At 47.9% G+C, this 12,647-nt stretch overlaps 1 protein-coding gene across 2 annotated transcripts in view; it reads left to right on the plus strand.

Annotated features, from left to right (window-relative positions):
- The window catches only part of LOC134894388 (fructose-1,6-bisphosphatase isozyme 2), a 115,996-nt gene that overhangs the window by 36,233 nt on the left and 67,116 nt on the right, over positions 1-12,647 (plus strand). For both annotated transcript variants that reach the window (XM_063913759.1, XM_063913760.1), the window contains exon 2: positions 11,609-11,771. In XM_063913759.1, coding sequence (XP_063769829.1) covers positions 11,609-11,771 — 163 coding nt within the window. The remainder of the gene's footprint in view (positions 1-11,608; positions 11,772-12,647) is intronic.

Here is a 12,647-nt window from a genome sequence, read left to right on the forward strand (position 1 = left end):
GCGGCTGTGTCCGTATTCCCCTTCTAAGCGGAACCGATGCCTTACCTTCTCCCTGTGCTCCGGCCACAGCCTGGTAACGTCTGCTGGACCTGCTAGTAATATCCGACACAAACACCTGTCGAGACAGCACTTGTACCGTGGGTAAGTGTTGTTGCAACCCGGTGGAGAGTTGTTGGCGCGACTCTTTCCAATATGCGTGTAAGACGCTGTTGGGAAAGATCACTCAAAAAACATAGTAAGACTATAAAAATAAATCAAATAAAGCTTAGGGCTGCCAAACACAGCAGCCCTGTGAACATGGTCCAGCACCTGCCGCACCAAACAAAAAACTGATTTGACTGAGTCGGTGGGCGGGATTATATGGACGAGCCCGGTGCATTCTGGGAGGCCAGAAAGCTTGTGATCGTTTGGTGCCAATCCGCTTTCGCTCCATCATATCCCAATGTTATCCTGTGGATAACCTGTGCACTCTGCCAGAGAAAGCGCTGTGTGTGGGTTGGCTCCAATCTCTGTCTCTCTTGCCATTCTTGGGGGGGAACTCTGTCTGCCCTCGTGTGTGTGTGTGGAGTGTTTGGTGGTCTCCTTTATGTCCAGGGACACTGTGTCATATGCTGCAGAGGATTTGTCCTCCCAGGATGATCCCATTCCATGTAATCAGGATAGCACTGGTGTAGCACAGATACCAGCAAGGGAGCCTGAGTGGTTTTCCTCTATCAAATCTTGGATTTCTCAGATTTCTGACAGGGTTGCAAGCAGGGCCGGTTCAGGGGCTTTTTGCGCCCCGGGTGGCAATAGGGGGCATAGCTTCATACAGGGGGCGTGGTCAGTTATACCCCCTGTACAGTAGTAGCGCCGCTGAAATGATGTGTGGTGCGCGATGACGTCATCGCGCACCACACAGCAAAGGTCCTCTCCACGAAGGGAAACTAGACGTGTAGCGTCTAATTTCCCTTCACAGCGGGCAGCGGCAGCAGAACACAGCGGGCAGCGGGGGGCACAGCAGCAGCGGATCTTGCCCTGGTGCGGCGCCCTCCGGAAGGCGGCGCCCCGGGCAAAAGTCCTGCTTCCCGTGGCAAGATCCGCTACTGGTTGCAAGTAATTAATCTGCAACCCAGGTATTACAGAACTCTATGGCAGTATTCTGGTACCTCGGGACGCTCCGCTATATACCCCCACAAACGTGCACTTGTGCGTGTCACGCAGGATGACACGGATACCGATTCTGACACCACAGACGTGATGGGGATGTGTTGCGGGGGTCTGCATCTCTTGCAAAGGGGGTGCAATTGATGATGGAGGCTATCAGGGATGTGTTGCATATTAATGATACCACACCTGAGCAGGTGGAGGAGGCTTTTTTCACTGAAAATAAGAAAGCCTCGCTAACCTTCCCTGCGTCAAAGGAATTGAATGCTATATTTGAGAAAGCATGGGAAAACCCTGAGAAAAAATTCCAGATCCCTAAAAGGGTACAGGTGGCGTTTCCTTTCCCTGAGGATAGGAAAAAATGGGAAAACCCACCAATTGTTGACGCATTTGTGTCCAGACTCTCTAAGAAGGTGGTTTTACCTGTTCCAGGATCTACCGCCTTAAAGGAGCCAGCTGATCGAAAAATTGATAACACACTTAAATCAATGTACACTGCTTCAGAGGCCATATTATGTCCTACTATTGCTAGTGCATGGATTGCAAGGGCTATAGTAAAGTGGTCAGCTACCTTACTAGAGGATTTGGATACGATGGATAAGTGTGGTTATGAATTATTTTTACGCAACATTCACGATTCAGCAGGTTCTATGGTAGAATCCATGAAAGACCTGGTTTCCATGGCTGCGGGAATCTCTTCCACGTCTGTTTCAGCTCATCTGTGACTGTGGCTGCGCCAGTGGTCGGCTGATGCGGAATTTAGAAAGAGTGTGGTCAGGTCAGGTTCTCTTTGGGGAAGCTCTAGACGCGTGGATATCCACGGCTACAGCGGGTAAGCCTCCGTTTCTGCCCTCAGCTGCACCTGCTCCGAAAAAATCTCTCTTCATCAGTAACACAGTCCTTTCGGCCTAACAAGCCTAGAAAGGCCAGACCGTCCAATACCTTCTTTAGGGGAGGTCGAGTTAAGTCCAAGAAACCTGGTGCTGCAGGTTCCCAGGAACAAAAGCCTGCTTCAGGTACACCAAAGTCCTCCGCATGATGGTGGACCGCGCGGCCTGAATGTGGGGCCAGTGGGAGCGAGACTCAGACAATTCAGTCACGTCTGGGTATTGTCTGGCCTGGATCACTGGGTGATAGATATTGTATCCCAGGGATACAGGCTGGAATTTCAAAGTCTCCCTCCTCATCGTTTTTTCAGATCAGGCTTACCAGCTCTGCTGGCAGACAGCACTGTCCTACAAGAAGCTGTCCAAAAGTTGGTGGAGACACAGGTCATTGTGCCAGTTCCTCCCCATTCGCAAACCACAGGTTACTATTCGAACATTTTCGTGGTACCGAAACCGGATGGTTCGGTCAGGCCCATTCTGAACCTAAAATCATTGAACCCCTTTCTAAAGGAGTTCAAGTTCAAGATGGAGTCTCTCAGGGCGGTGATATCAGGTCTGGAAGAGGGGGTATTCCTGGTATCCCTGGATATCAAGGATGCGTACCTCCACATTCCAATCTGGCTGCCGCATCAGGCTTAGCTCCGTTTCGCATTACTGGACTGTCATTTCCAGTTCCAGGCCCTGCCATTTGGCCTCTCCACAGCACCGAGAGTGTTTACCAAGGTGATGGCAGAGATGATGGTTCTCCTCCGCAAACAATGGGACGATCTGCTGATAAAGGCATCGTCCATGGAGAAGCTGCTGCAGTCCATTATACTTACAACCCGCCTCCTCAAGAGCCACGGTTGGGTTCTAAACCTTCCAAAGTCAAATTTGGAATCAACCAAGAGGTTGTCCTTTCTGGGAATGATCCTAGACATAGAAGTGCAGAGGGTGTTTCTTCTGCAGGAAAAGGCGTTGGTGATACAGGCTATAGTGCGGGATGTCCTGAAGCCAGCCCGGGTGTCGATTCATTAATGCATTCGCCTGTTGGGCAAGATGGTGGCCTCTTATGAGGCTCTCCAGTACGGGAGGTTCCACGCTCGGGCCTTCCAACTGTATCTCTTGGACAAGTGGTCAGGATCTCATCTCCACATGCACCAGAGGATTTCACTCCTCTGGTGGCTACAATTACGTCACCTTCTGGAGGGCCGCAGGTTCAGGATTCAGGACTGGGTCCTTCTAACCATAGATGCGAGCCTTCGGGGCTGGGGAGCAGTCACTCAATGAGTAACTTTCCAAGGAAAGTGGTCAAGTCTGGAGGCCGGCCTGCCCATCAACATCCTGGAACTAAGAGCCGTCTACAACGGTCTTCTTCAGGCGGCCCATCTTCTAAGAAATCAGGCCATTCAAGTGCAGTCGGACAATGTAACGACAGTAGCCTACATAAACCTACAAGGCGGAACGAAGAGCAGAGCTGCAATGTCGGAGGTGACAAGAATCATCCTCTGGGCAGAAAGACACGCGTTGGCGCTCTCAGCAATCTTCATTCCGGGAGTGGACAACTGGGAAGCAGACTTCCTCAGCAGACACGATCTCTATCCGGGGGAGTGGGGTCTCCATCCGGAGGTGTTCAAGGAAATAACAGACCTTTGGGGGTTACTTCAAATAGACATGATGGCCTCTCGTCTCAACAAGAAGCTCCGACCCTATTGTTCCAGGTTGAGGGACCCACAAGCAGTGGCAGTGGACACCCTGGTGTCTCCATGGGTGTTCCAGTCGGTGTACGTGTTTCCACCACTTCCACTCATTCCAAGAGTTCTAAACCTCGTAAGGAGAACCAGAGGTTAAAGCGATCCTCATTGCTCCAGACTGGCCAAGGCGGGTTTGGTACGCGGACCTTATGAATCTCTTGCAGGAAGAGCCAAGGCCTCTTCCTCTTCGGGAGGACCTGCTGCAGCAGGGGCCGTTCGCCTATCAAGACTTACCGCAGCTATGTTTGACGGCATGGATGTTGAGCACCTGATACTTGCTTGGAAGGGCATTCCGAAGAAGGTCATTCCTACCCTGATACAGTCTAGGAAAAGGGTAACGTCTAAACATAGTAATATCGTATTTGGAAGAAATGTGTGTCTTGGTGTGAATCCAAGAAGTTTCCTACGGTGGAGTTTCAACTCGGACATTTTCTCCTCTTCCTGCAAGCAGGTGTGGATATGGGCCTGAGGTTGGGATCTGTGAAGGTTCAGATTTCGGCCCTATCCATTTTCTTCCAGAAACAATTGGCTGCCCTCCCTGAGGTTCAGACCTTTTTGAAGGGAGTTCTGCACATCCAACCTCCCTTTGTACCGCCTTGGGACCTTAACGTGGTGTTGCAGTTCCTCCAGTTGGATTGGTTTGAGCCTCTACAGGAGGTTGAGGTCAAATTTCTTACATGGAAGGCTGTCACATTGTTGGCATTAGCTTCTGCTAGACGTGTGTCCGAATTGGGGGCTTTATCCTGTAAAAGACCTTACTTGATCTTCCACGAAGATAGAGCTGAGCTCCGGACACGTAAGCAGTTTCTTCTGAAGGTTGTGTCGGCATTTCATATCAACCAACCTATTGTGGTGCCAGTGGCTACTGACGCCTCAATTACATCAAAGTCCTTGGATGTTGTGAGGGCTCTGAAGATATATGTGAAGAGAACTTCTCGTCACAGAAAGTCGGACTTTCTGTTTGTCCTATATGATCCCAAAAAAACTGGGTGTCCTGCTTCTAAGCAGACGATCTCTCGCTGGATTAGGTTCACTATCCAGCACGCTTATTCTACGGCAGGATTGACGTGTTCAAAATCTGTTAAGGCCCACTCTACTCGTAAGGTGGGGTCTTCCTGGGTGGCTGCCCGGGGTGTCTCGGCATTGCAACTTTGCCAAGCTGCAACTTGGTCTGGGTCGAACGTCTTTGCAAAGTTTTACAAGTTCGATACTTTGGCCTCTGATGATCTGAAGTTCAGTCAATCAGTTCTGCAGGAGCCTCCGCGCTCTCCCTCCCGTTCTGGGAGCTTTGGTACATCCCCATGGTACTAATGTGGACCCCAGCATCCTCTAGGACGTAAGAGAAAATAGGATTTTGGTTACCTACTGGTAAATCCTTTTCTCATAATGCAGTTTGGCTTAATAAATACAGACTGCATTAAAAAACAACCTATAAGCAAAGCAAAATGTAGTAATTAAGATATACCATATTTTTGATGAGTTCCCCTGGACAGCAGCAACAAGCAGAATTAGAGACCGTGTCGGGCTGGGGCATGAAGGGCCTACCGGGTGAATGCAGTAATAGGGGTCCATATTTAGGGGTGTGGCCAGTCTCCAGATGGGGTGTGGCCAGCCGCCATAAAGGCATACTTGCCTACCTGACGCTCTCCATGAGGGAGAAAATGCTCTGTTCCTGGACTTTCCTGGTAATGTATGATTGCCATCACCTGTGGTGAGCTAGGTAATTGATAAGAAAGGTGTTTCACCACAGGTGATGGCAATCATACATTACCAGGAAAGTCCAGGAACAGAGAATTTTCTCCCTCATGGAGAGGGTCAGGTAGGCAAGTATGCATAAAGGTTTTGGCTAACCATTAAAGAGAGCATGAGCTGGACCCTTTGACAAATAAATATATATATATATATATATATATATATATATATATATATATATATATATATACATACATACATACATACACACACACACACACACACACACACACACACACACACACACACAGTGGCGTAACTAGAAATTTTTCTCCCCCAAGCCAAAAAAATCTTCGGCGCCCCCCCCCCCCCCTTCATGCTCCATAATTGGGAGCAAGAAAGGGATAAATATGCGCGCGCCACCAAAAAAAGGGGGGTGGTTTTGTTGGAGTGGGTGTGGTTTCGCATAAAGGGGCGTGGCATTGCAGGAAAAGACTACCTTATACCCCAGTTTTGCAACCTGCACGCCCATACGTTGGCCACCACAGGAAAGAAAAATAATCCTGATTCATGCCCCTTACATTATTTGTAATTTTTCCTCCTTATAGTAATGCCCAGTATACATTATGCCACATACTGCAATGGCCCTTAGACATTATGCCGCACACAATAATGCACGACACAATATGCACACACTGTAATGCCACCGACACATTATGCCACACACCGTAATGTCTGTGACACATTATGCCACACACCGTAATGCCTGTGACACATTATGACAGGAATCGCAATGCCCGTTATACATTATGCTACACACTGCAATGCCCCTGATACATTATAGCACATACAATGTCTGTGACACATTATGACACACACCGCAATGTCCGTGATACATTATGCCACACACTGCAATGCCCGATACATTATAGCACATACAATGCCTGTGACACATTATGCCACACACTGCAATGACCTTGAGACATTATACCACAATGCCCGTGATATAGTATACCATACACCGTAATGCCTGTGACACATACCGCAATGCCCTGCCCGTTATACCCTATGCCACACATCGCAATGCCCGTTATGTATTATGCCACACTGCAATGACCCCGAGACATTATACCACATACCACAATGCCCGTGATATAGTATACCACACACCGTAATGCCTGACACATTATGACACACACCGCAATGTCCGTGATACATTATGCCACACACTGCAATGACCCTGAGACATTATACCACATATCACAATGCCCGCGATATAGTATACCATACACCGTAATGCCTGTGACACATTATGACACACACCGCAATGTCCGTGATACATTATGCCACACACCGTAATGCCCATTACACATTAAGTCCTACAGTAAGGCTTCTAATTACTTTTCAATTACCTGCTCGTTGTCAGGGGTTTCATGCACTGGGTGTCATGCTCGTTGCCAGGGGTTTCATGCTCTTGGTTCCATGCACGGTGCCAGGGGTTTTCATGCTCAGGGTGTCATGCTCGTTGCCAGGGGTTTCATGCACTGGGTGTCATGCTCGTTGCCAGGTGTTTCATGCACTGGGTGTCATGCTCGTTGCCAGGTGTTTCATGCACTGGGTGTCATGCTTGTTGCTAGGAGGTAGTCCTTGTTGCTAGGGCTGTGCTCCCAGTGCCACATATGTCCCCAGTGCCAGATATTCCCCCACGGTGCCAGGTACTTACATGCCCCAGTGCCAAATATAGTTGTCCCCCCCATGTGCCAGGTACACATATACACCCCCAGTGCCACATATGCCCCCAGTGCCAGATATTCCCCCCCAGTGCCACATATGCCCCCAGTGCCAGATATGCCCCCAGTGCCAAATATGCCCCCAGTGCCATATATGCCCCCAGTGCCAGATATTCCCCCCCAGTGCCAGATATTCCCCCCCCCAGTGCCAGATATTCCCCCCGTGCCATATATGCCCCCCAGTGCCAGATATTCCCCCAGTGCCAGATATCCCCCCCAGTGCCAGATATCCCCCCCCAGTGCCAGATATTCCCCCCCAGTGCCAGATATTCCCCCCCAGTGCCAGATATTCCCCCCCCAGTGCCATATATGCCCCAGTGCCAGATATCCCCCCGCCCAGTGCCAGATATTCCCCCCAGTGCCAGATATTCCCCCCAGTGCCATATATGCCCCAGTGCCAGATATCCCCCCCCCCAGTGCCAGATATTCCCCCCAGTGCCATATATGCCCCAGTGCCAGATATCCCCCCCCCAGTGCCATATATGCCCCCAGTGCCAGATATTCCCCCCAGTGCCATATATGCCCCCCGTGCCATATATGCCCCCAGTGCCAGATATCCCCCCCCAGTGCCATATATGGCCCCAGTGCCAGATATTCCCCCCAGTGCCATATATGCCCCAGTGCCAGATATCCCCCCCCCAGTGCCAGATATGCCCCCAGTGCCAGATATTCCCCCCAGTGCCAGAAATGCCCCAGTGCCAGATATTCCTCCCTCCCCCCCCCATGCCATATATGCCCCCAGTGCCAGATATTTACCCCCCCCCCCCCCCGCCGTCGCTTTTTGGAGGGACACGGAGGGCACAGCTCGTCTCTCCTGTGTCCCTCCTGCTGCATCATCTCCGGCGGCCGCTGGTCTAATAGGGGGAAGTGCCGGTTCGTGAGCCAATTAGAGCTCACGGACGGCACTTCCCCCTATTAGACCCGCGGCCGCCGGAGATGATGCAGCAGGAGGGACACAGGGAGGCGCGCTGTGTGCCCTCCGTGTCCCTCCAAAAAGCGGCGGAGGGAAGGAGACTGCAGACTGACATGCGGACGCTCGTCCGCATGTCAGTCTGCTGTAAATCAGTGGCGCCCCCGCAGCCCCTCGCCCCCAAGCCACCGCGAGGACTGCGGGGGCAGTAGTTACGCCACTGCACGCACACACACACACACACACACACACACACACAAACAGAAAACCCTGCACTCTCCTAAGCAGCTTCATTCACCTTAATGCTTTAATATACATCTGAATAAACAATGGGGTTTTGGTTTATGAATTGTACAATGCATGTAAGCTTGCGGCCCACTCCACGGGACCCCATTTCACCGCAAGTCCTACTCTATCACATAAACTTTCACATAGATTTTATAGAAACATGGCAACTGCTGTCTCATAGAGGAAAATGTGCTTATCTGGTTTAAAGCTTACCTGCCACACTTATGGCTTTTAAAAGGTAAGACCGTCACCAACACAAATAACAACTACACAAGTGTGCTTACCTGGTTTACAGCTCACCTGCCAACAGACTACTGGCTTTCAAAGTGAGACAGTCACCAACACACCTAAATAGCAGCTGATCCAGGTTAAAGGTAAATGAGCTTAGGGGTGCATGAGAGAGAGATATGGTCACAAATGGGCCAATTATAAATTAACCCTGTTATACAAACAAACACTTTGAAAGCCAGTAGTCTGTTGGCAGGTGAGCTGTAAACCAGGTAAGCACACTTGTGTAGTTGTTATTTAGAGAACATCCACAAGCTGTTATTCAATATTTATTTCTTAAAATAGAAAAAAAGGGAATACACTTTGGGACAAAAAAGTTCAGGAACAATATTGTTGAAATCTAAGCCTGCTCCTGATATAATGTCTCATCTCTATGAATTACCACTTATTTGTCCTATTTAAACCACATTATTAAATAAGCTGTTAGGCTCAAGTCATGTGTTGTTGTTTTTTTAGCATGCTTAATATTTCATCGCCCCCCGATCTTCTATCACATGATCCTCACAGTTCCCAGTATGTCAGTTCTCAGGTTCTCAGTAAAAAAAAAGGGTAGTTGTTTGTTGATTGCTACTGCAGCACACAACAGAAACAGGATATGTAAACGGACACGCTTTTGAGTGTGGTGCTGATGGGATATGGAATTTTAGGTCCGCCTGGGAGGCAAATTTGGGAACCTTGCTGCAGTGCCGCATTTTAGCGCTGTGTGCAAGAAACGGCATTGGCGCAAGATAGGTGCAGTGCGCGCCGTAGGCACGCGAAAAATATATAGGGGTGTGGCTTCATGGGGAAGGGGTGTGGCAACAAAATAATACCAATTCATACTACGGTGCACAGTAGTCTCCATTATTCAAATTACGCAGCACAGTAGCGCCACTACACCAGGTAGAGCCCCTTTTACACATTACGGCAGACAGTCCCCTTTTTTACACATTACGGCAGCCAGTCCCCATTTTTACACATTATGGCAGACAGCGTCCCCCTTTTTACACATTACGGCAGACAGCCCCTCCTTTTTACACATTACGGCAGACAGCGTGCCCTTTTTTACACATTACGGCAGACAGCGCCCCCCGTTTTACACTGTACAGCAGACAGAGTCCACTTTTTTACACATTGCGGCAGCCAGTTCCCCTTTTTACACATTACGGCAGACAGTGTCCCCCTTTTTACACATTACGGCAGACAACGTACCCTTTATACACATTACGGCAGCCAGTGTCCCCCTTTTTACACATTACGGCAGACAGCATGATCTTTTTACACATTACAGCAGACAGCGTCCCCCTTTTTACACATTACGGCAGACAGCGTCCCCTTTTTACACTGTACGACAGACAGCGTCCCCTTTTTACACTGTACGGCAGACAGCGTCCCCCTTTTTACACTGTATGGCAGACAGCGTCCCCCTTTTTACACATTGCGGCAGACAGAGAGAGAAAGATAGATAGATACTTACCATCTCTCCCCGCTGGCTCAGGCTCCTCAGTGCAGGCTTCATGCAGCAGATCCCGGGCAGGGGAGAAGTAGGAGGAGGGAGTGGGACTGGAGCCGCAGAAGCGCAGTGTAATTGGTGGTGGCGCAGCTGCAGCAGTCCCTCTCCTTCCGCATTGGCTGGCCGACGCCGCTGTTAATGCTGGGATGAGGGAAGCGCATCCCAGCATTCACAGCAGCGCCGGGCAGCCAATGTGGAAGGAGAGGGACTGCTGCAGTCGCGCCACTACCAATTACATAGTGCTGCTGCGGCACCAGTCCCCCTCCCTCCGCCTCCTCCCCTGCCTCCGGCACTGTTGCTCTCCTCTTCTCCTCTGGCCGCGGCGCACACAGCACAGGCGGCTTGTAATGAGTCAGTTTGACTAATTACAAGCCGCTGGCCGTTGCGCCCTCAGGGCGACTGCGCTGTGTGCCAGGCACATCTGGCACACACGTAGTTACGGCTCTGCCTTGCTGGTTGTTGATTGGGCTTTGATTTTAGGCTATAAACGGAGGGTAACTTCTTATGTTTGATACCAGCAGATACAGCTCTATATATTATCCATAGAGTATACTGGACCCCCCTTTCCTGCAAAGCTGATTAAACTGGGCTGTTCTTTTTTACCCCCTGTCCCGAATGCACCATGTTGGCTGCGTTTTGGTCTCAGTTGGCTCATTGTATAATGCAGGTGTTCAGTTGGTAATACAGCCCCTGTTAGGGGAGCTATTAGGATTCCTGAGGATTGGTTTTGAGAACCACTGGTATAAAGAATACTGGAATTTGTACCTTTCTGTAGGATGCTGGGACATTTCTATTTGGTCTTCATCTCCATGATGTATTGGGTCAATATTTACAGCTTTATGTTAATAATCTCCTAGTTCTGGTGTATGCCTCGCTAGGTGGTGGCTGGATCCCCAAGCTCTTGCATTTCTGAATTGGCAGAGCCTACGCAATTCTACAATTGCCCATGAACCTTCTATGTATAATAAATGGAAATGTCCCTTGAAATATGATAAAGTTTGGTCCCTCTGAGAAGCCTCTAATTATGTTTTGGAACTGGACCCTCCCTGAGTCTAGAGATGGTGTGTGTGCCATGGATGCCTTTCTTGCTTGGATGGTCCAGTTTGATCTTTGGCCCTTTATCGTTAATTTTCTCTATGTATTGTACTGTTTAGCACTTATCCCTGTGTTTTATATCTGAACTGTATGTCTACTGTGATATCTGATCCTTGTTCTAATTATTGTGGCTCATTCTTCTGCTTTTTTATTTTTCTGTTTTTGTTCTTTTGTATTTCTTTAAAAAAAAAAAAAAAAACTGTCAATTAATATATGCAGTTACAAAAGAAAAACCGTACATGCTTTTAATGTCTATCTGCTGAAATGCTCAATCTTTACACATTTAGGTTTGGCATTGCGGGAAGTGTGAATGTGACTGGCGATGAGGTGAAGAAACTGGACGTTCTATCCAATGATCTTGTAATTAATATGCTGAAATCCTCTTATGGGACATGTGCTCTGGTTTCTGAGGAAAACAAGGAAATCATCGTTATTCCAAAAGAAATGAGGGTCAGTAATTCTAATAAGGTTTAACGGAAATTGTAAAGACATGAGTTATTAAATACATGTATTATTTGCTTGTGCTTTACAGAGGAAAACTTACATTCCAAAATGTCATAATTAAACTGATTACTAAGCAAACATTTCATATATAAGCTCATGCTTGACAGGAAGTTGTAGACATTACTGATGTGTTTCTATTAGAGGTAGTCAGAGGATGAATGGCAGGATATTAACTGGTTTGAAGGATTATGAACCTTAGTTTCTAGGTAAAATATTGCAGGTATGATAATATCTATGTTTTAATGGCAGGAAAACACAATTCTTCATACATGCATATATTTTAAGATTCATAAGTAATTGAATTAAGAAAATTTTGAAACTGCCAAGATCGGTCTGATACTGATGTTTCTTTAACCAGCTGATATTATGGAGAGTAACCATTAGGTGGCAATGCTGTTTAAGTAACTAGTGTTCTCTTCTAATTACTATGGAATCGTGGAGCCCTACAGTGTCAGCATTTCTAGCAGTGGCGTAACTAGAAATTTTTCTCCCCCAAGCCAAAAAATTCTTCGGCCCATAGAACATAGAATTTGACAGCAGAGAAGAATAACTTGGCCCATCTAGTCTGCCTTAAACACATGCACATGTATACGCTAGGGCTACATTTATTTAATTTTTTTGTCTGGAGCCAACTAACTTACTAACAACTAATTAACATGATTTATAGAGGGGGGTTGCCATAAAAAAAAAAATTTATATATATATATATATATATATATATATATATATATATATATATTTTATCACTGTATATATATATATCACTGTATATATATCACTGTATATAGCGAAGTCAGGTGAGGTGTCACTCACAGGGCTTTC

The sequence above is a fragment of the Pseudophryne corroboree genome, chromosome 1, assembly GCF_028390025.1.
Source record: "Pseudophryne corroboree isolate aPseCor3 chromosome 1, aPseCor3.hap2, whole genome shotgun sequence".
NCBI lineage: Eukaryota > Metazoa > Chordata > Amphibia > Anura > Myobatrachidae > Pseudophryne > Pseudophryne corroboree.